The sequence below is a fragment of the Alosa alosa genome, chromosome 23, assembly GCF_017589495.1.
Source record: "Alosa alosa isolate M-15738 ecotype Scorff River chromosome 23, AALO_Geno_1.1, whole genome shotgun sequence".
NCBI lineage: Eukaryota > Metazoa > Chordata > Actinopteri > Clupeiformes > Clupeidae > Alosa > Alosa alosa.
Window position 1 is genome coordinate 9898883 of NC_063211.1, and position 21161 is coordinate 9920043.

The following is a 21161-nucleotide window of genomic DNA, read 5'->3' on the forward strand; positions in this document are numbered from 1 at the left end:
GAGCCCCGTGGCCGCGGCCAGGCTGTGGGAGGAGAGGGGCAGGCCGGGGCCCGGCGATAGGAGCAGCTGGACGAAGCTCTGGCTGAGCTCCACGAGAGTGGACACTGCGCCGCCCGCCACGCCAAGGCTGGCCCCATGCACGAAAGGAGAGCAGCCTCGAACAGGTGCAGGACCCTGGACACCCAGGTGCGCCTGCCCTTCTTTCTATTGGCCTGGCCGTCGCCCAGGCGAAGCAGCAGGGCCAATCGGGCGGCGCAGCGCACGGCGTACCTCAAGAGCCGCGGCCTCTGCTCCACCCGGCCGCCCAGAGAGACCACGAGGGCCCAGGCAGTGAGGAGGCCCCGCTGGGCCCCGTCCAGCTCCAGGCGCAGCGGCAGGGAGGCCGCACTGGGACGCTGGGAGCCCTGGAGGAGGTCAGGCTGGGCATGGAGGGTGTCGAACATGGAGGAGAACTCCAGGCTGCCCGCGTCCTCCCGCCGCAGTCCGGAGGACTGACCGTCGATGGTACACTCATCTTCAGCCTCGGCCTGTAGAGACAGACACACACACACAAATACAAATATACACACACACACACACACACACACACACAAATATACACACACACAAATATACACACACACACACACACACACACACAAATATACACACACACAAATATAAACACACACACACACACACACACATATGATTAAAACATACTCTCAACACAGTACTGTGATGTGTAAAACAGTTTCTTAAACATTGAAGTATTTTCTGGTGCTAGATCAGAGCGAGTGTTTGTTTACATCTAATTGGTAGTCTGATAGCAAAAAGCAGTCGGTATAATAACAAAGTGCTTGAATGGGTCAAATCACAGCATGCAGAGAAGGAGATGACCTGGGCTCTCTCATAGGCCTCCTGCAGGTCGTCTGTGGTTCCATCGTCTTGGAGATAGAGAGGCAAGCTGGGAACTGAAGTCTCTCTATCCTTCAAGGCCTGCAAGCTGGCTGTGAACTTCAGGCTGGACAGGCACTCCAGCTGGGCTTGTGGCTGTCGAAAGAGTAACATTCAGGGTACGTCTTAAAAAAAAATGTGCCTGCAAATACAATGTTTTATCACTCACACACTCACTCACTCACACACACACACACACACACACACACACACACACACACACACACACACACACAAATAAGCATAACCATACCACATAACCCAATAAGCGTGTGTTCAACTACAATCTGACGCTTAACTTCCACCTGTGTATGCAGAACAATGTTATCTTTGTTTACATACACTCTGTGTATGAGAGGACATCAGGGAGCATGTGAGGGCAAGTCTCCACACACACAGACACACACAGACACACACACAGACAGACACACACAGACACACACACCCCCCTATGTATTCCATCTGGGCTACCCACCTGCGTCTGCATCAGGAGCGCACGCGCCCGTTCGAGATGCCTAGCCGAGTCCAGCAGCAGGCTGCTGATGAGGGCGCTGGGCTCGGGCAGGCCGGGCGCCCGCAGCAGGGTGGCCATGTAGCCGTCGGACAGGATGAGGAAGGGCAGGCGCGGGTGCCAGGTGACGGAGTAGCGCTGCCTGAAGACGTCCCGGAGAGAGGCGCTGGAGCTGGACAGGCTGCCGTCAGCACCTACGGGAGCAGGGGGCCTGCACACAGTGCACAGAGGACCGCTTTTACCCATGACGCCGTTATGCTGGGATAAGGCCCATTCACACCAAGAACGATAACGATAGCCATAACTAAAAATAAATATCGTTCTCGTTAATATTAATGACGACGTTCACACATAAACTATAACGATAACGACATGAAGAACGATATCGTTGGGGATCACTTTCAGAGCGATTTTCAGAACGATAAAAAGTTAATAGCCAATCAGAACCCGTCGAATTTTAACTGTCACATTCATTAATACAAGAAGAGACTTTGTTTATCGTTGTTTAGTGTGAGCGCTTTTATCGTTATGGTTATAGTTATTGTTATCATTATCGTTCTTGGTGTGAATAGGCCTTTAGGCTGGCAACTGGAAGATTGCATTGGCCCTATTAGCCTCCATGGCTAGGAAAGAATTAACTAACTATTTATTATGTTACTGGATATCAAGTTGTCATGGAAAGACATTACTTCCATACGGTGACAGATCACTGATAATGGAACCATTTCATGGCTGTGCATCATGACAATATCATGGCTATGATAAATCAGCTATGACCATCAGCTATGTCCAGCTATGATGTACTTTGTAATGATGCGCCCCTCATGTTCAATTGCTCACATATACAACGTCATATTCTATAGACCCTTTCATCAATAAAAACAAAAACAATGCTTGAACGTTCTATTTGGGCCCCAATCTACTTCCTCTACATTAAGATAACATATGGAATGTTAAAAAGGAAGTCTTGTGGGGCCAACTATGATGCTGATAATGGAACTCTCTTGAAAGGGTCCATATGAACACTTTTAGGGATACCGTAGCTCTAATTATGGTCATTGCGTTCCCACCTGAGGGGCGCCTCATACCTGTAGGTGACAAGAGGGTGGAGGGGCAGGAAGTGGGCGGGACCAAAGTCGATGTCACATCCTGTGGTGGAGAGAGTGAGCAGTCCGCCCAGGCGCATCAGCATCAGCAGGGAGCCGCGCTTCAGCACACATGCCAGGAACAGACCGCCTGGAGACCAGCACACGCTGGCTACCCAGTATGACCTGCAAGGGGTGCCATGAGGAATAGCACAGAAGTACACAACAAAAAATTCAAAATTCTACTTCTCACTTTCAAAGCCCTCCATGACCTTGCTCCTCCTTACCTCTTTGACCTTCTGATCTCTTACACTCCTTCCCGCTCCCTCAGATCCTCTAACCAGAATCTCCTCTCTGTCCCCCGCACCAGACTTTCAGCACCATGGCCCCTAAGCTCTGGGATTCCCTCCCTCAATCCCTCCGTGATTGTCCCTCCTTTCCTTCATTCACAGCTCACCTCAAGACCTTTCTGTTTCAGGAACACTTTTCACCTTCCGCCACCGTATAGGCTCATCGCAAATGACTGTCTTTTGTGTTGTCTTGCTCTGTTTGTGTCGACTTTGTAAAGTGACCTTGAGTCTGTGAACGGTGCTATATAAACAGAATAGTACTACAGCATCTTTTTGTTCTCCTGTCTCTCTTTGATAGGCATACTCATTTTATCTATGCTTGGCATGGAATAAAACCGACTGCCTGATCATTTTTGTGCATACTCTACTTACACAGACATACCTGACATACTTGGCGGGGATGCTGAGGTTCTTACTGCCACAGCCTCCCAATCCTGCCGACACCGACACAAAGTTCTGAGTGCTCACAAAGAGTGCCTGGGTTGTCTGTAAAATCACAAAATCTCATTAGAATATAGCAAATCAGAACAATTACAGTGGTACAGTATCATTAGAAATCACTTAAAAGTTAAAGTGGGCAACGAGGCCGCACAATGCCTAGTCAGTGGAATACCATGCTCATGTTTCCTTATTAGTTTGTGTTGAGCTTGCTTTTGTTGACAGTGGTGCACTGCATCTGAGAGGCTATGAACATTACCATGGATAATAACATGAATACCAGATTAAAAACATTTGACAAGAGACAGGGTGACAAGTTTTAACATAATATTCTTCCCCTTTTTCATGCTATTTAACCAATATCAAACTCTAACAAATGTTTACATTTCTAGCCAGCAATTTTCACTGCCTTTTCATGAATAGGAAAAAATACTATGAAGAAGTTAAGTTATTATATGGGACAGTAATTTTTATATGCCTATTCCAAAAGATTTTGTGAGTGACATGTTATTTAACATCGACCAAACCCCTTTCCTTTCCTGATATCTTTATCTTCTTAGACTAAAGACATTTCCGTTACTTGTTTGCCATTGCCATTTGTTTGAGAGTTCACAGATTGCAAAATCTTATCAATGACAGATTAATTGTTGATATCTTTTAGGAGTCGACGAGCTAGATTCCTTTAGACCTGAAAGGCCTGTTTAATTGTTTTCCGCTATTTCATAACTTTATTTATAACTTCATTTATAACTTATTACTTTGTATGGATTTTGTACAGTTTTGTAAAATTAAGAGGATGTTGCTGCCATTTTCAAATCATCAAAAGAAAAAGTTACAGTATAGTATAACATTATTTAAGTGTGTTGTGTATATAACATTGAGATATAAATTAAAGATAAACATTCTAATTTAAAATCACCACAGACCTTAAATGTTACATCTGGTATCCTGTTCAACATATTCATGTGACCATCACTGATTCACAACTGACTATATTTAATCATTCCATATGTTCATGACTGGCTGTCCACAAACTCTATGGTCCACAATGGTCTTAAAGGTTCTCTAAGCACGGTTGGGTGATGTCACTTCTGTTGATGTTTGAAGTATTATCAAACAAAACAGAGAGCCTGTGCAACTGAAACTGTCATGAACGAGCATCTCCTCAGTGATTGGCTGGAACATAGTTTGTTATGTTCCATGGTCCAGGCTGTTTTTGTTGCAGTTTCTGGAGCCTGTGCTGTCCACAGCGATCACATTTTTTTACAGCGTGTTCAGGGGACAGGCAGCTAGCGGATCGTGAGGAGATGTTTGCTGTATGTTCTAGAAACTGCATAACAAGACTTGGAGAACCTTTAAGAGGTCTTGACAACAGGATCACAAGCTCTCTTAACACAAATTAACTTAGGTATTGTGCAGGCAGGCAGGCAGGGAGGCAGGGAGGCAGGGAGGGAGGGAGTGAGTGAGTGAGTATGTGTGTATGTATGTATGTATGTATGTATGTATCTATCTATCTATCCACTCCTAATAAACATTTGGTGATCGCTTTTGAACAGTCAAACAAAATCAAAACATGAAAACTGAATCATTGTGGCAAACTAATATCACAAGAGGAAAGAATAGTGGCACTAGAAAAAAAAAGGTTTGTATTACAACAGCTGCAAAGAGTTTCAGTCAAGCCCACTAAAAGCAATGTCGAAATACTACAAAGGCCAGTTTGCCCCAATAAGAGTTCCATGGCATGCAAAAGGATGTCTTCTGGTGAACTGTTGGTGAACTTTTGCCAATCCTTTGTTGTCTTTTGCCAATCTCATGCTCCATTTTCTGGACCAGACCAGAGAACTACACAGTGCATAGCCTGTGTGGCCAGTGTGTTTGAAGATGATATCAAAACTATTTGCCAGTATAACAATATATATACCAGAATGAAAAAGCTGAAGAATACCTGTCCTGCACACTGTTCAATCATACGGTTACAATTACTGTTAAATAATGGAACTGATCTTCCACTGATGAATAAGAAAGATAAAAAAAAGAAAAGTTTTAACTTGTGAAGTAGTATTCTTGTGAATTTAAGGAAATCGCTTACATTGTCAAGGGACACACATTGTATATGTTCCAATTGCTATCAGACGCATGATGAAGACCAACGGCCACTGGTGGTGACGTTCGCATCTATGGATTTGACGCTCAAGAGATAGAACAATTTTCTAAACTTTTGTGTCGATGTGTCATTGGGCTTGCCTCCATTAAAAGTAATGGTGTCCTAAACTTTGCCGTCACTTGATTCCCGTCAGACGCTGCCTGTGGGCGTTGGCCTGAAGAGTTCAGGTCGCTTTATCAGAGTGATTAAAAAAGAAAACGTGCGGGTCCGTGCATATAAAAAAGGGAGAGGATCTACCGATGCTACACTCGGCTCCCGGTGAAGGTTTTGAACAGAACAACAATCATGAAGGCTGCCATTATCCTGTGTGCCGTGCTGGCACTCTCCGAGTGCATGGTCAGGTCAGTAACTTGTGTTCTTCCATTCCTTAAGTGTTGTGCCCAAAGACGCCTAATGTCTAGCAGTACGGAAAGCTGCAACAAACTACAGAAAGGCTGCTGCATGGCTCCACATTGAGACTCAGGTCTCTCTCTTTCCCAGGATCCCTCTGAACAAGGGGAAGACCGCCAGGGAGAAGCTGGAGGAGCAGGGCCTGTGGGAGGAGTACAGCAAGAAGTACCCCTACAGGCCCTTTGCCAAGTTCGGCAGCTACGCTGTGGGCAACGAGCAGATGACCAACGATGCTGATGTAAGTCAACAATCTCATCTGAACAACAGTTCACCGTTTCCAATGAGTAGGAACTGCTGGTATTGGGTCTGAACAGACTGGAAACCTCACATTTGCCATGTTCTGCCACACAGCTGGCCTACTACGGTGTGATCTCCATTGGAACCCCCCCTCAGTCCTTCAGAGTGCTTTTCGACACTGGATCCTCCTACCTCTGGGTGCCCTCTGTGTACTGCAGCAGCACTGCCTGCAGTATGTATAGAGTTCATTTAGCTATGTATGAAAGTAAGATGAAAATGTAAGATGAAAATCAAATGCATTGCTTCAATTAATCAAGTAGTTGTTCTATTTTAGACCACCACAACAAATTCAACCCCAGTCATTCCTCAACCTTCAAGAATACCAGAAGATCCCTGCGGATCCAATATGGAACTGGCAGTATGACTGGATTCTTGGGTTATGACACCGTTGCTGTGAGTGTGTTGTAACTGAACAGTCAGTGCAGTTGCAAACATCCAGATTTCACTCCGATTATTCTCGTAACTCCGATTAAAAAATGTCATGTAAACTGTGTACTCCGATTGAAATCCACTTTTATGAAATCAGTAGTAGATAACCTGTCATGTAACTAAATACTCAGATTACAGTTGGAGTTCCAACCTTGTGAACTTTACATTTTTGCAGAACAGAACCTTACATTGTTGCTGCTGAAGGCTTACATAATGTCCTAATGTTTGCTTGCATCACATCCTGTCAGGACATGCTGTTATGGGAATCTCATTTTCACTTGTTCACTTAGCATGTAAACTGATACATTCCAAATTCTGACAATACTCCGATTGGTGCTTAATCAGATTGTTTTGCGCATGCAATCGCGCTTCATGACATCTTTTAATCAGAGTTAAGATAATAATCAGACTGAAATCTGATTGTTTGTTTGCATGTAACCGCACTGAGTGATACAAAAGAAGATACACCATATTAAAAAAAATCTATCTAGCAAGAAATGAAGAAATGTTTCATCCAAGAACTTCATGAAAACTACTGAGTGGTAAACTACTCACAAAGTTGAAATTACCCAAACTCTCCAACCATCTAAACTCTCACAAAAGCTTCCTGTAATTTGATCTTGCTAGGTTGGAGGTATCCAGGTGCCTAACCAGATCTTTGGATTGAGCAAGACTGAGGCTCCCTTCATGGCTCACATACAGGCTGATGGCATCCTGGGCCTGGCCTACCAAAGCCTGGCTGCCTCAGGAGTTCAGCCCGTCTTCTACAACATGGTCCAGCAGGGCCTGGTGCAGAACTACTTCTCCGTTTACCTGAGCAGGTACCAACAATAAACCTCTAACAAAAACTAAAACCCTACAAGCCTGAAAAGAGCAGGGCACTCCTCGTGCTAATGGTGAGTTCCATTTCTACTCACAAGTCATTTTTTCGAGACGTTTCTCTGAGTTACAGGAAGTTGCATAGGGAACTCCGACTGGTCAGCTCCTTCGAACCCCAAGTACCCAGAGTTTGAATATCCAAGATGGCTGTGCCAATTAACAGTAAATGAGACAGTAAAGTACTGTGTAATGCTATGTAAACTGGTATTGCTATATCTGGTAGCAATCGATAACAACAGATAATTGCTAACAAATGGTAGCTTTTTGTTCTTACGACTTGTTAACTAGAATACATCCAACTCGGGGTTTTACCAGATGTGACATCATTCCGAATCAGTCGCACTCACAAGACAACTGATGGTAATAATTTTAGGGTTTCAAGACTAGTTTTTAGTTAGCCATGTGGCCCCTCTTGGCATTAAACTAAGACACCCTCCCCTCCCCCAATGAAATGCTAATGTACTGGTTCCAAGGGCTATCAGATCCACAAGACAAAGGATGTTACCTTGCTATACTGTATCCATGTCATGAAATGTAAATGTATTCATGTTTGGTATCATTGTAATAGTCTCAGTACAAGGATTGTAATGATTTAATTGTAATAATGTTTGGGACGTTCTATAAGTGATATTTCTGATGTATAGGATATCTCTCCTCATGCTGATCAGATAAGAATGGGTAGGTGTGAAGTAGGAGTGAGTAGGTGTGTCTGATGCCATCTGGAGAACCAACTACGTGGGCTTGTTTTGCCGCCAATTCTTTCTTTGTTTAACCCATACAAATGTGACTAACTTGCATTGTTTGTTAGAAGAACAAGATGGAGAACTGAAGAAGAGTGGGAGAGGTTGATCCAACAGAGGCCATGGCATATGTTTCCTGAAAGCAGCTGATGTTCTGACATTTACTTTTCTGCACAGAAAATCTGAGTCCGGCAGTGAGGTGATCTTCGGTGGTTATGATCCCAACCACTACACCGGCAGCATTGCCTGGATCCCCCTGTCCTCTGAGACCTACTGGCAGATCACTGTTGACAGGTACACTAATAAATGTATGGGTAATAAATATATACGTAATGCAAGCCCTGCTTACACAAAGCAGCAAGAAGTAACTTTTTAGGGGCCATGTTGTAAGCATTCAAATAAACAAGGCTCAAAGCAATTGGAATGAATTTGTAAATGATGCCATAGTATTGTTGTGTATGAGGCAGTGTGAATTAATCAGAGTTTTTTTTATCGTAGTGTGACAGTCAATGGAGAAACTGTTGCTTGCCATAGTGGATGTCAGGCAATTGTGGACACTGGCACTTCTCTCATTGTTGGACCCACCAGTGACATTTCAAACCTGAACAATGCAGTCGGTGGTGTAAGAATAACCGAGAGCTTAAGCACTGTTCCAAGTCAGTGTGTATAAATGTATAGTATAAGTATATATACTTTTTTGATCCCGTGAGGGAAATTTGGTCTCTGCATTTAACCCAATCGGTGAATTAGTGAAACACAAACAGCACACAGTGAACACACTGAGGTGAAGCACACACTAATCCCGGGCGCAGTGAGCTGCCTGCTACAACGGGCGGGCGCTTAGGCGAAAGCAGTGAGGGGTTAGGTGCCTTGCTCAGTACTTTCAGCCGCCCACTGGTTGGGGCTCGAACCGGCAACCCTTCGGTTACAAGTCCAGAGTGCTAACCAGTGGGCCACGGCTGCCCCTATGTATATGAAGGAATAAGAGTAAGAGTAAGAGTAATAATAATAATAATAATAATAATAATAATAATAATAATAATAATAAGAACAATAATAATAATAATAAAACTGTTAAAATGGTTTATAACAATTGTCCTACAAGGCTTGCAAGCTATTGCTTTAATGTGTACATATTCATCATATTTCATGAGATTTAATTTTCACACAAGCTAAAATACTTTTAAATTTTTTGAAGTGTTATTTGTTCTGTCTGGGTTTAGTTCTATGTTCAATGCGGCAACATCAGACACATGCCTGACATTACTTTCAACATTAATGGAAATGCCTTCATCCTGGCTGCATCCGCCTACGTCCGTCAGGTAAGTGCTGCCTTTAGAACAGACGTATCACTGAAAATGTTCTACACTATGGCTGCTATTATTTATAAAGGGCTGTAGGAAATACTGTGGCAAGGTGAACGTTTGACATTTTTCTGAATCTCATTCTCTGCAGTCCAACTATTACGGCTGCAGCACTGGATTTAGCGGAATTGGAGACAGCCTCTGGATCCTGGGCGATGTCTTTATTAGGGAGTACTACACCATCTTCAACATGGGCCAGAACTACGTTGGGCTGGCCAAGGCTGTGTGAAATGTTCCATTTGCGACAAACTGAATGTATCAATACTGCCTCATCTGAAAGAACACCTCAGCTACTAACGCCCATGTTTAGTCAACATGAGCACTGCCATACATGTAAACTGTGAGAAAACCATGTTGATTAAAACTAATTCAAGAATAACAGTGTGGTCTTACTTTGTGAAACACATAGGCCTACCGCACATCTTTGCAGTCAAGAAGACAACAGTTCTCTGTCACCCGTTTTGCTCATTTGTATTTCCTGGGCGTAGCCTGTTACCATAAAAATCAATGTGGATAAGACTATGTGAATACGGACAGGCAGATCGGATCTGATCACATGCAATATGTAATGTGGACGGTCAGTCAGTAAGACAGGATTCTGATATGGGAAAAAAACTGATTTGGGCTGTAGTCTGAACAAGGCTTAAAACAAGATAATTGTGTCTATTGCTCCCAAATCTCAATCACAAATCAAGTCAATCTGTTATGCATCACCTCAATAACTTAAATTAGGTCACGATGAACCATTCTTGCTTCTGCTTAACTTAATTGGCTTATTTGCCAGCAAGTTAGCCGATGAATGTGGAGAGTCAGTCCACATCATCAAGTCATGCAAAAATCCTAAGTTGCCAAAAGATCAAAGGCTCCATTACAGGTACTCAGCCTACTACCCAGGTAAATCTGAACAGTGTCACTGCTTCTAGTGCTCTATTTTATTCTAATTTATTTATTTGTTGTCTTTGACTCTGTGTCCTCTGTGTTAGTGTGTTATTAATGTCTTTACTCTGTACCCATCTCCCATGTTGTCTTTTCTTTGTCTTTCTAATTTAAACTAGATGTACCGCATAGTACAAAATATGACCGCCGCTCAGTCCTGTACATCCGTTCCGCGAAAATAAATCACACTTCAATTTGTATCCATATTTTACTCCATCCCCCACTCTTGAAACTTTTGTGTATGCTTGTTTGGCATGCCTGAGTGTGTGTGTGCGGCTGCAGAGAAAGTAGCCTACTGGTGATGAAAAGGTGAATAGATTGTAGAATAGCCAAAGAAGATGTAGCATTGTTATAAAACCTTTAAAATCTCTAAACAATCACAAGTAGGGCAGTTCATCACAGTTCATCCATTGCAACTGGATTGATGAAAGGTCACTTACACCTGTAGGCTACATTGTATTTGGGAAAAGCAAAAGGTATCGGCATAATGTTATTTATTTATTTATTTATTTATTTATTAACAAAAACATCTCTGTCAGTTCCATGCCGTTTTCAACAGCTATCAAAAACAAAAGGTCATTTTTGGATGGATGGATTTTTTGTGAATGTTTCTTCTTCTACATAATTTAGTCATTTAGTCATCTTTAGTTCATGTAATACTTTATTGTCAATGCACAAATTAAGTAACAGTAGTCTGAAACGTTATTGTTAATGCACAAATTAAGTAACAGTAGTCTGAAACGAAATGCTGTTTTAGATCTAACCAGTGGTGCAAATAACTGACATGTCCAAATGGGCCTTGATGAAATGTGTCGCTAGACTGTTCATACACATTTTAACGGGCCAAAGTTGAAGAGCTGTTGTCCGTTATTGTTCGTGCAAATATACTGTAGGCTGATTCATGTTCCCTTGCATTGTGTAACTGAGGTCCATGGCTAGTCTGGCTTTCACCAGACCAAGCTCAATCTTTTAAGAAATCAAAAAATAAATAAGTATATTATTTATTAAGTATATATATATATATATATATATATATATATATATATCTATATATATACTTAATAATAAATAAATATATATATATATACTTTTTTGATCCCGTGAGGGAAATTTGGTCTTTGCATTTATCCCAATCTGTGAATTAGTGAAACACACTCAGCACACAGTGAACACACAGTGAGGTGAAGCACACACTAATCCCGGCGCAGTGAGCTGCCTGCTACAACAGCGGCGCCCAGGGAGCAGTGAGGTGTTAGGTGCCTGGCTCAAGGGCACTTCAGCCGCGGCCCACTGGTCGGGGCTTGAACCGGCAACCCTCCGGTTACAAGTCCTGAGTGCTAACCAGTGGGCCACGGCTGCCCCAAATAGCGGGCAGATCAGGCTGGGTTCACCCAGCCTAGTCCAGGCAGCCGATATTGTTTAATTTTCCGATTGAGATATCCACGCTCTGGCTATTCTAAATGCAAAAATGCATCAGGGAGTTATGACAAAACTGTAACAAACTAGATCCTAATAGAAAGCTGTTAGCTTCCCTAAGCTACAGGCTTATAAGGTAGGCCTATTTATTACAACATAAATTGTCAATAGGCTATGCTGGCGACACAAATAAAATCTCCTTTGGAAACCAATGGCTTACGCCTTACAGTATCAAGCGGACTTAAACTGCCATATCGCGGGCTTAAAAGTTGTAATAAAATTCACGCAGCTCCATGAGTCAAGGAAAGCGCGAATGAAGTAGCCATTTCTAAATGGGACCCACTACACAGTAGCTTAAGGTGTGTTGCTAAAGCAGCCATAATGAAATGAAGGTGTCATTGTTTGGATACTTCACACACACATGCTTTTTAATTTCACAGACTACAACTACCAAGCAGGAATCAAAGCACATCGATTCCCCTCACACCATGCACGCACTTAAAACAAAATAAACAGGCGTCTCAGTCTCACGCATGTATAGGCAAAACTGTATCAGACCGGTGTAACGTTGGTAAATCTTCCATTGCACAGAATGATTTTGTAGCACGTGCAACAAATGACAGTCGAAAGATACATTTACAGTGCTGCTATCAATTTGCTTTAGCCTGGCGAGCCAGACCCACATTAAAATGTAGGGTCTGGGCACTCACCGTTCGCAGTGCTCAGTCTGAGGGGCGGGATAATCAGTTGTCTTTCAAATTCCCTCTGCACGCAATAGGACGCAACAGGATATTTGTTTTCAAGTAGCAGGGAATTCAAGCCAAACCGTTGCAACTCTGCCATCAATCATTATGTTAAGCCCACCAAACGACTCTATACACGATTTCAATATCCTGATTAAGTTTCGATTTCTGGAGCTCACAAGCCAACGGAGAGTTGCTAGACTAGCCCTGGCAGCAAATGTAATTTGCTGCCGCTAGGGGCGCGTCTAGATTTCTAGGCTAAATTTGGTTGGTATAACCGCATTTATAGTTTTCTACAAATGCAATCAATCAAACTGGCCTCCATCACTCAACTAACGCTAACGGTAACATTACCTAGGTCCTTATTGATATTATAAGATTAACGTACCTGCAGTAAAAACCAAGCATGTCCGATAAACATCTTCAGATTTATTTCGGCTTCAAGAAGAAATGGGAATTACATTTCATGTGAACATCGTCCTATCCTTATTAGACGTTCTCTGCGGTAAACTACAGTTCTTGTAGGAAGCGTCCATTGTTTTTCCAACCCACTTTTAACTTCCAACAAAATTACGTCTCACTGCAACAATGCACCATCTAGTGGACAAACGATTACTTATCGCCAATATTGGAAATGCAGCCATGATGATGATGATGAATATTTATTTTTTGGCTTTCTTTTAATCCTACTGAATTTGTAATTATGTATCGGCTGTTCTAATACCGATAGTATGTGGGTGCCTGTGTGTGTGTGCATGTGTATATGTGTGCACCGCCATCTACAGGCCAATGAGTGTACAGTCACTAAATGTACACATAACCTAATTTTTTTTAGACCCCCCCCCCCCATGGCTGAAATTCTACGAAACTTGGCATACCCCCAGAGAATGCCTGGTCAATCTGAACTGAAGATAGGGGCGATTAAAGCAGAATAATATTGCATTTTCATTTTTTACCGGGTGTAAATCACAAATGAGTGATTATGGGGCAGGTTGATGTGGGCCCTTGAGACCAACATACCATAAAAGATTCTTCATCCTCAGTGCCACGGTTCAGGTAGTTATTTAGGAAAAACTGCTTTTTTTGCAGTTCGGGGAACGCATGAATGGCCGAGACCCTGCAAAACTACCCCTGAGTTCCTGTAGTGGAAACCCCCCACAAGTTACAAACCTGCCAGAAAAAAATGGGACAGTGAACCTGGTCCCAACTTCAAATACAAATGCCATCCAAATGGTAGTAAGCATGTGCTCAATAATTGTTACGATTTTGAAGGGGTCCTCGGACAAACAAAATTTCTGATGCGTTTTTCACTGCATTTTTATGAAAAACTACAACCCTTTGTTCAAAAAAGGTGGGACGCTAAAGATGGGAAGCTAGGTGGGATGCTAAAGAACGCAAGGAGGAATTTTCACAACTAATTAGGTTAACTGGCACCATCACTGGGTATATAAAGGGCATCCAAGAGAGTCAGGGACTCTCAGAAGTACAGATGATTTGTGAACATCTGGGTGGTCAAACAATGAATATTACTCTTCAACATGAAATCGCAAAGAATTTGGGAAATTCTTATCTATAGTACATAACATTAGTCTGGAAAGCAGCCCAAATTTAACTCCGCCCATTAAATTTGAGGTCAGGCAATTCAGTCTAGACTGGTTACATTGATAACTCATACTATGCTCGAGCCAGAACGATAGAGAAAGGAGTGGCAACACTCCCATAAGAGATCGTGGAAAAAGATGGCAGCACTCTTCCATGCCAGTTTCCGGAAAATGAGTGTTTTGGAACTGAAAAACACTGGGTCAGTAGTCAATGAGTTACTAGATTATGCCCTCCAGCATCAAGACATGCATCCCATCATACATCATAGAATTGAGTATGACTATGTCAGGCTAACATAATATCATTAGACAAAGAGTCTCCAGAAATCATTGTAAAAAAGGCTGAAAAAATATTGATCTTTGGGACCAGAGATAGCACTATATTACAAACAGACCAGTTTCTGTAAATTAATGAATGATTGTGGGCTAAGGACAACTTCTGATAACCATTGTCTATGACCAAAGTTTAATGCTCCATCCACAATGCTGGATAAAACTTAACCATGCACGGGGCTGAACTTAACTGGGGGGGGCTGGGTGGAACTGTGGCCATTAATGGGTGCCCAGGTTGTCAATCAGTTATTCTTATTATTACACTCATCTTTAACAGAATAATTACAACTCCTCTCCTCTGAAACCCTCCCTCTCTGTGTTCCAGCTTCTCTCCTCCTGGCCCAACAGCAAGCCAACCTTACACATATGGACACACACATCCATCCTCACACACTCACTACCCCTTACCCCCCACCCACACCCCCATCCCAACACCACCTCATTCACACTCTCAGAGCTAGTGTACCATCCGCACACCCCCATCAATTTCATCAATTTCATCCCTGATAATCATATCTGTAATCATCCAGGACGCAAATCATCCTTAGCCTTTCTGTTATTAATGTTATGTTGTGTTAATAAGCCATGTCAATGTGATGTCTTGTTAAGTTACAGTATGTGTTTGTGTAATGTACATCTGTTTGTCTAATGTGGTATTCTTGTGCATGTCATTGTAGTGTTGCATTGTCTGTAATGTCAATGGTGTTTGCAATAAAAAAATAAAAAAAACTTAACCATGCACCCTAAAACCCTATTTAGACATGATCCATGAAATGCCACCGTTTTATCTGGGCCCAAGCTCATTTAAGATGGACTGAGGCAAAATGAAAAACTGTCAAGTGGTTACACCAATAACTTTTTTAAAAATTATTTTTGGAAATTATAGACTTTAAAGAGGAGAGGGACCATCCAACTTGTTTTTAGTACACAGAAAGCATGTATGATGGTACAGGGATGCACTGGGGCAGCTTTCACATTAGGAAAGGCTTAATTAATGTTGAACGATGCACAAGTTTTGAGCAACATCTGCTGCCATTCAGACAATGTCTTTTTCCGGGGAAGACCTTGAATATTTTAGGAAAACTATGCCAAATTGCATTCTGCGTGAATTACAACATGGCTCCATATTAGAACAGTCCAGGTGCTAAAATGGCGCCTATACCTGCAGTCCGGACCTGCCTTCCTTTCCTGATAAGTTTTATCTCTGTTCTTAATTCGTAACTAATAACATTTCCGTTATTTGAGTTCAAAGAGATTGCAAAATATTATCATGGACAGATTAATTCTTGATAACTTTTATAAGTCGAGTAGAACTGATTTCTTAGATTGACTTACACTTGAATGGAGAGTCTTATTGTTTTTGCACTTTTTTGCATATGAAAAACCTACTCTCTTATTACTCTGTATGCACTTTGTACAGTTTTGTAAAAATAGGATGATTCCTTAAATTAATTCATATCTCTAATATTTCTCATTTTTAGACCTATATTTTGTCCACAAACTCTGTTATGTCCAAAAGCTCTTCAGAGGTCTTAACAAAAAGCTCACAACACAAATTAAATGTAAATGTAAATCAGGTTTATAGGCCAAGTATACTTGCGTATACAAGGAATTTGGTCTCCACATTTATCCCATCCGTTAATTAGTGAAACACACAGAGCACACAGTGAACACAATGAGGTGAAGCACACACTAACCCGGAGCAGTGAGCTGCCTTGCTACAGCGGCACTCAGGGAGCAATGAGGGGTTAGGTGCCTTGCTCAAGTGCACTTCAGAAATGAGAGCAGTGCTCAACCATTCCCCCACCCACATTTTTCCTACCGGTTTGGGGATCGAAACGGCAACCCTTTGGTTCCAAGCCCGAAGCCCTAACCAGTAGGCCACGGCTGCCCCCCTTAAACTTTAATTTAAATGTTGTAAATAACATTTGGTAATCACTTTGAACAGTCAAACAAAAGCAATTCAGTGGCAAACAAACAATGGAAACTCATAATGGCAGACTAATATCATGAGAGGAAAGAATAGTGACATCAGCTGTTGTGTTTGGTCAAGCTAACTAAATTGAACGAAATTGAACTAAAACACTGACATATGACAGTTTGCAAATAACAGTTTGCACCAATAAGAGCTTGAAGGCATGGGACAGGATGTCTTCTGCCAATTGTATTGTGTCTGATGGCAATCTCACGCTGCATTCTCTGGCCCAGACCAGAGAACTATACAGTGCATAGCCTGTGTAGCCAGTGTGTTCTCCTGACGTTGACCATCTAAAATCAAAATTAATTTGAAGAAAAAAATATCTGAATGAAACAATTCTGTACACTTCAATCATACTGTTACACTTACTGTTCAATAAATAATTTATCAATGACTCTAAAAATGAGGACTTATCTTCCACTGAAGAGTAACAATAAAGTTTTAACATCAAGTATTTTATGTGAGTTTAAGTAAATCGCTGACATTGTCAAACGACACATTATGTTCCATTTGCTATCAGACACATGATACGAGTTATCAGATTGATTAAAAAAGCAAACTGAACTGGGGGGTCCGTGCATATAAAAAGGGACAGGTTCTACCGATGCTTCACTCAGCTCCCGGTGAAGGTTTTGAACAGAACAACAATCATGAAGGCTGCCATTATCCTGTGTGCCGTGCTGGCACTCTCCGAGTGCATGGTCAGGTCAGTAACTTGTGTTCTTCCATTCCTTAAGTGTTGTGCCCAAAGACGCCTAATGTCTAGCAGTACGGAAAGCTGCAACAAACTACAGAAAGGCTGCTGCATGGCTCCACATTGAGACTCAGGTCTCTCTCTTTCCCAGGATCCCTCTGAACAAGGGGAAGACCGCCAGGGAGAAGCTGGAGGAGCAGGGCCTGTGGGAGGAGTACAGCAAGAAGTACCCCTACAGGCCCTTTGCCAAGGATGGCAGCTACGCTGTGGGCAACGAGCAGATGACCAACGACGCTGATGTAAGTCAACAATCTCATCTGAACAACAGTTCACCGTTTCCAATGAGTAGGAACTGCTGGTATTGGGTCTGAACAGACTGGAAACCTCACATTTGCCATGTTCTGCCACACAGCTGGCCTACTACGGTGTGATCTCCATTGGAACCCCCCCTCAGTCCTTCAGCGTGGTTTTCGACACTGGCTCTTCTAACCTCTGGGTGCCCTCTGTGTACTGCAGCAGCACTGCCTGCAGTATGTATAGAGTTCATTTAGCTATGTACTGATTCATGAAATAGTAAATCAGAAATTGTGTAAAGATGAAAATCAAACACAGTTCATAGTTAACCATCAACAACAAGCATGGTAATGACATATTTCAATTCACCAAATAACTGTTATCTTTTAGACAACCACCAGAAATTCAACCCCAGCCAGTCCTCTACCTACAGGAGTACTAGAAGATCCCTGCAGATCCAATATGGAACTGGCAGCATGACTGGGATCCTGGGATTAGACACCGTTGCTGTGAGTGTTGTTAAAAATGAGTACCGGTACATAGAAGTGACTAAACAGTATACAAAAGAACATACAGTGGAGAGTTTGATGAATGGTTAACACAAAATCTATTTTTCTGTTCAGACATCTGTCTAGGAATTTGAACGCACCCCACCCCACTTGATGTTCTGACATTTACTTTTCTGCACAGCAACTCAGAGTCTGGGAGTGAGGTGATCTTCGGTGGTTATGATCCCAGCCACTACACCGGCAGCGTTGCCTGGATTCCCCTGTCCTCTGAGACCTACTGGCAGATCACTGTTGACAGGTACAGTGATACATGTATGGATAATATATAAAATAAATATATATGTAATGAAATAAATATTTACACAAAGCACCGAGAAGTATTTTTCAGGTAGCCAACATGTTGAAAGAGTTTACATATACGAGGCTCAAAGTAATTGGAATTACTTTGTAAATTATATTGTAATATTGTTGTGTATGAGGCAGTGTGAATTAATCCATTTTTGTTATCATAGTGTGACCATCAATGGAGAAACTGTTGCTTGCAATGGTGGATGTCAGGCAATTGTGGACACTGGCACTTCTCTGATCGCTGGACCCACCAGTGACATTTCAAACATAAATAACGCGGTCGGTGGTGTAAGTATAACCGAGAGCTTGAGCACTGTTACAAGTTATTGTTTTTAAATGTGTACAAAGGAATAATAATAATAAAAAACTGTTAAAACGCTTTATATTGCTAGTATGCATAGCCTACGTATTCATCATATTCAACATTCAACAAGATTCCACTAACTTTTCATTTTCACCAAACCGAAAATCGCTACTGTATATACTCCTGTCTGGTCACAGGCCTCTGTTCAATGTGGCAACATCGGAAACATGCCTGACATTACTTTCAACATTCACGGACATGCCTTCACCCTGCCTGCATCTGCCTACGTCCGTCAGGTAAGCCCTGCCATTAGAACAGACATAATACTAAAAACGTTCTACACTATGGCTGCTAGAATTTATAAAGGGCTGTAGGAAATACTGTGGCAAGGTGAATGTTTGACATTTTTTGAATCTCATTCTCTGCAGTCCAACTATTACGGCTGTAGCACTGGATTTAGCGGAGGTGGAGACAGCCTCTGGATCCTGGGCGATGTCTTCATTAGGGAGTACTACACCATCTTCAACATGGGCCAGAACTACGTTGGGCTGGCCAAGGCTGTGTGAAAATTTTCCATTTGCGACAAACTGAATGTATCAATACTGCCTCATCTGAAAGAACACCTCAGCTACTAACGTCCATGTTTTGTCAACATGAGCACTACCGTACATGTAAATTGTGAGAAAACCATGTTGATTAAAAGTAATAAAAAGCATGTCAGTTTAGTCTTACTTAGTGATACACATACCACACATCTTTGCAGTCAAGTGGTCAACTGTTGCTTGCTTCGAGCAGTGGTTCAGTGTCTGTCAAAGTGGGGTACGGGGACCCCTGGTGGTCTACGAAATATTTTGCTTTGAATAAGGTTGTGCTTTATCGTTGAAAAATGCATATCCATTGTGATGTGATAATCTAAATGTAATGATCTAGATAAGGACCCTTTTCACCAATTGTGAGAAAGAGGCTTTGCAACCCCCAACTCACATTTAAGGGATGGGAGTGTCCAGAAAACTCCAGTGGTTGAAGGGTTGGCAGACAACAAATAGCTCTCGAGTTTTAACTGATAAAGGTGCAATATATGAAATAACAAACAAACAAAAATATGGGTGAAACTGTCAATCTACCTGCCACGTTGGCGGGAAGCCAATAAGACAACACAACACTGAGCAAGGAGATGCACTGTTGGGATTGCCGTATGTAGCCTATGGCTCGGAGAAAGCGAGATCAAACCCATTTGCAGGGGTGGGTAGTAGCCTAACACGTTACAAGTAACGCACGTGAGTAAAGTAGCCTATTTTTTTCGAGGAACGGCAACTTTCCTTTTCCAAAATGGTACTTCTACTCTTACTACATTTTTGAGCCAATAATCTACTCTTTACTCCGCTACATTTTCAATTGCCTTTCGTTCCGAGAACAAGTTTACTATTGGAGAAAGTATCTCTAGTAGTAATGGCTGGCCTATGTAGCCTACTACACAGAAGTAGATATTCTATATAGCTAACAGCTCAGTTAGCGCAATGACATCCTGCCAGTTGCTGCATCTTCTGTTGAGGCTGCCAGAGTGCCAACGAGACTAGAGGTATGACATGACAGTTAGCGTTAGGGTTAGTGTCATTCGATTTTTGTCATGACAAGTTATGACAGTGTCATGTCACTCTTATGTAGATACCTTCAAGTAAACTGTTACCCAATTTTGTTCTATTGCTCCTCATATGCTCCTCATATTAACATTTCACTTTGATGTGATTATGAAAAATCTTGTCAATCTATATGAAATCACCTGAATCACTACACTTAGGTCAGAATGAACCATTCTTAAACCATTCATATTGCTGCTTAGCTTAACTGGCTTATTTGCCAGCAAGGTAGCTAATGAATGAGGAGAGTCAGTCCACATGAAATCGGAAGTGGCCAAAAGACTCCATTACAGACCTGTACTCAGCCTACTATCCAGGTAAAGGGGACAAGTAAAGGAACACTCTGCTATTCAGTCCTTTCAGCTGTTGTGTCTATCTTACAGGACCTACAGGACCTACTCATGCAGCCTTTACTCCGTGATACCGACGCCAATTAGATTAACCAAAATGGTATAGCAACTGCAGCAAATACTAGTCACACTGACACACATTTGCTAAATCCTTTCTGAGCATTTTGCTTGCGTGTTCGGTTACAGGGTCGCCAAACATATTGAAGGGGTCATGAAATGATTTGCAGTCTGGATTAAATCATTTTTGGTAACACTTTACTTGATAGTATCGACATTAGAGTGACATGACACTGTCATGAACACATGACACTGTCATGACACATGAATCCTAACCATAACCCTGACCTCTAACCCTTATCCTAACCCTAACTTGTTATGACAAAAACCAAATGACAGAAGCGTTATGTCATAAACGTTTATGACTTGTTTATGACA

At 42.1% G+C, this 21161-nt stretch overlaps 2 protein-coding genes across 2 annotated transcripts in view; one reads left to right on the top strand and one right to left on the bottom strand.

Annotated features, from left to right (window-relative positions):
* Window positions 1-21161, bottom strand: part of cplane1 (ciliogenesis and planar polarity effector 1) — a 76696-nt gene that overhangs the window by 25909 nt on the left and 29626 nt on the right. The window contains 6 exon segments of the mRNA XM_048235671.1: window positions 1-146; window positions 149-527; window positions 880-1032; window positions 1412-1658; window positions 2536-2718; window positions 3265-3368. The exon segment at window positions 1-146 is cut by the window's left edge and continues 167 nt beyond it. Coding sequence (XP_048091628.1) covers window positions 1-146; window positions 149-527; window positions 880-1032; window positions 1412-1658; window positions 2536-2718; window positions 3265-3368 — 1212 coding nt within the window.
* LOC125288397 (probable aspartic-type endopeptidase CTSD) lies at window positions 5770-19340 on the top strand. The gene is given in 17 exon segments (XM_048234730.1): window positions 5770-5825; window positions 5965-6112; window positions 6226-6343; window positions 6446-6564; window positions 7228-7421; window positions 8397-8513; window positions 8718-8868; window positions 9443-9541; window positions 9675-9806; window positions 17208-17296; window positions 17436-17583; window positions 17697-17814; window positions 17969-18169; window positions 18172-18385; window positions 18600-18750; window positions 18937-19035; window positions 19168-19340. Coding segments are annotated over 17 exon segments (2292 nt in total). The 3' UTR covers window positions 19306-19340.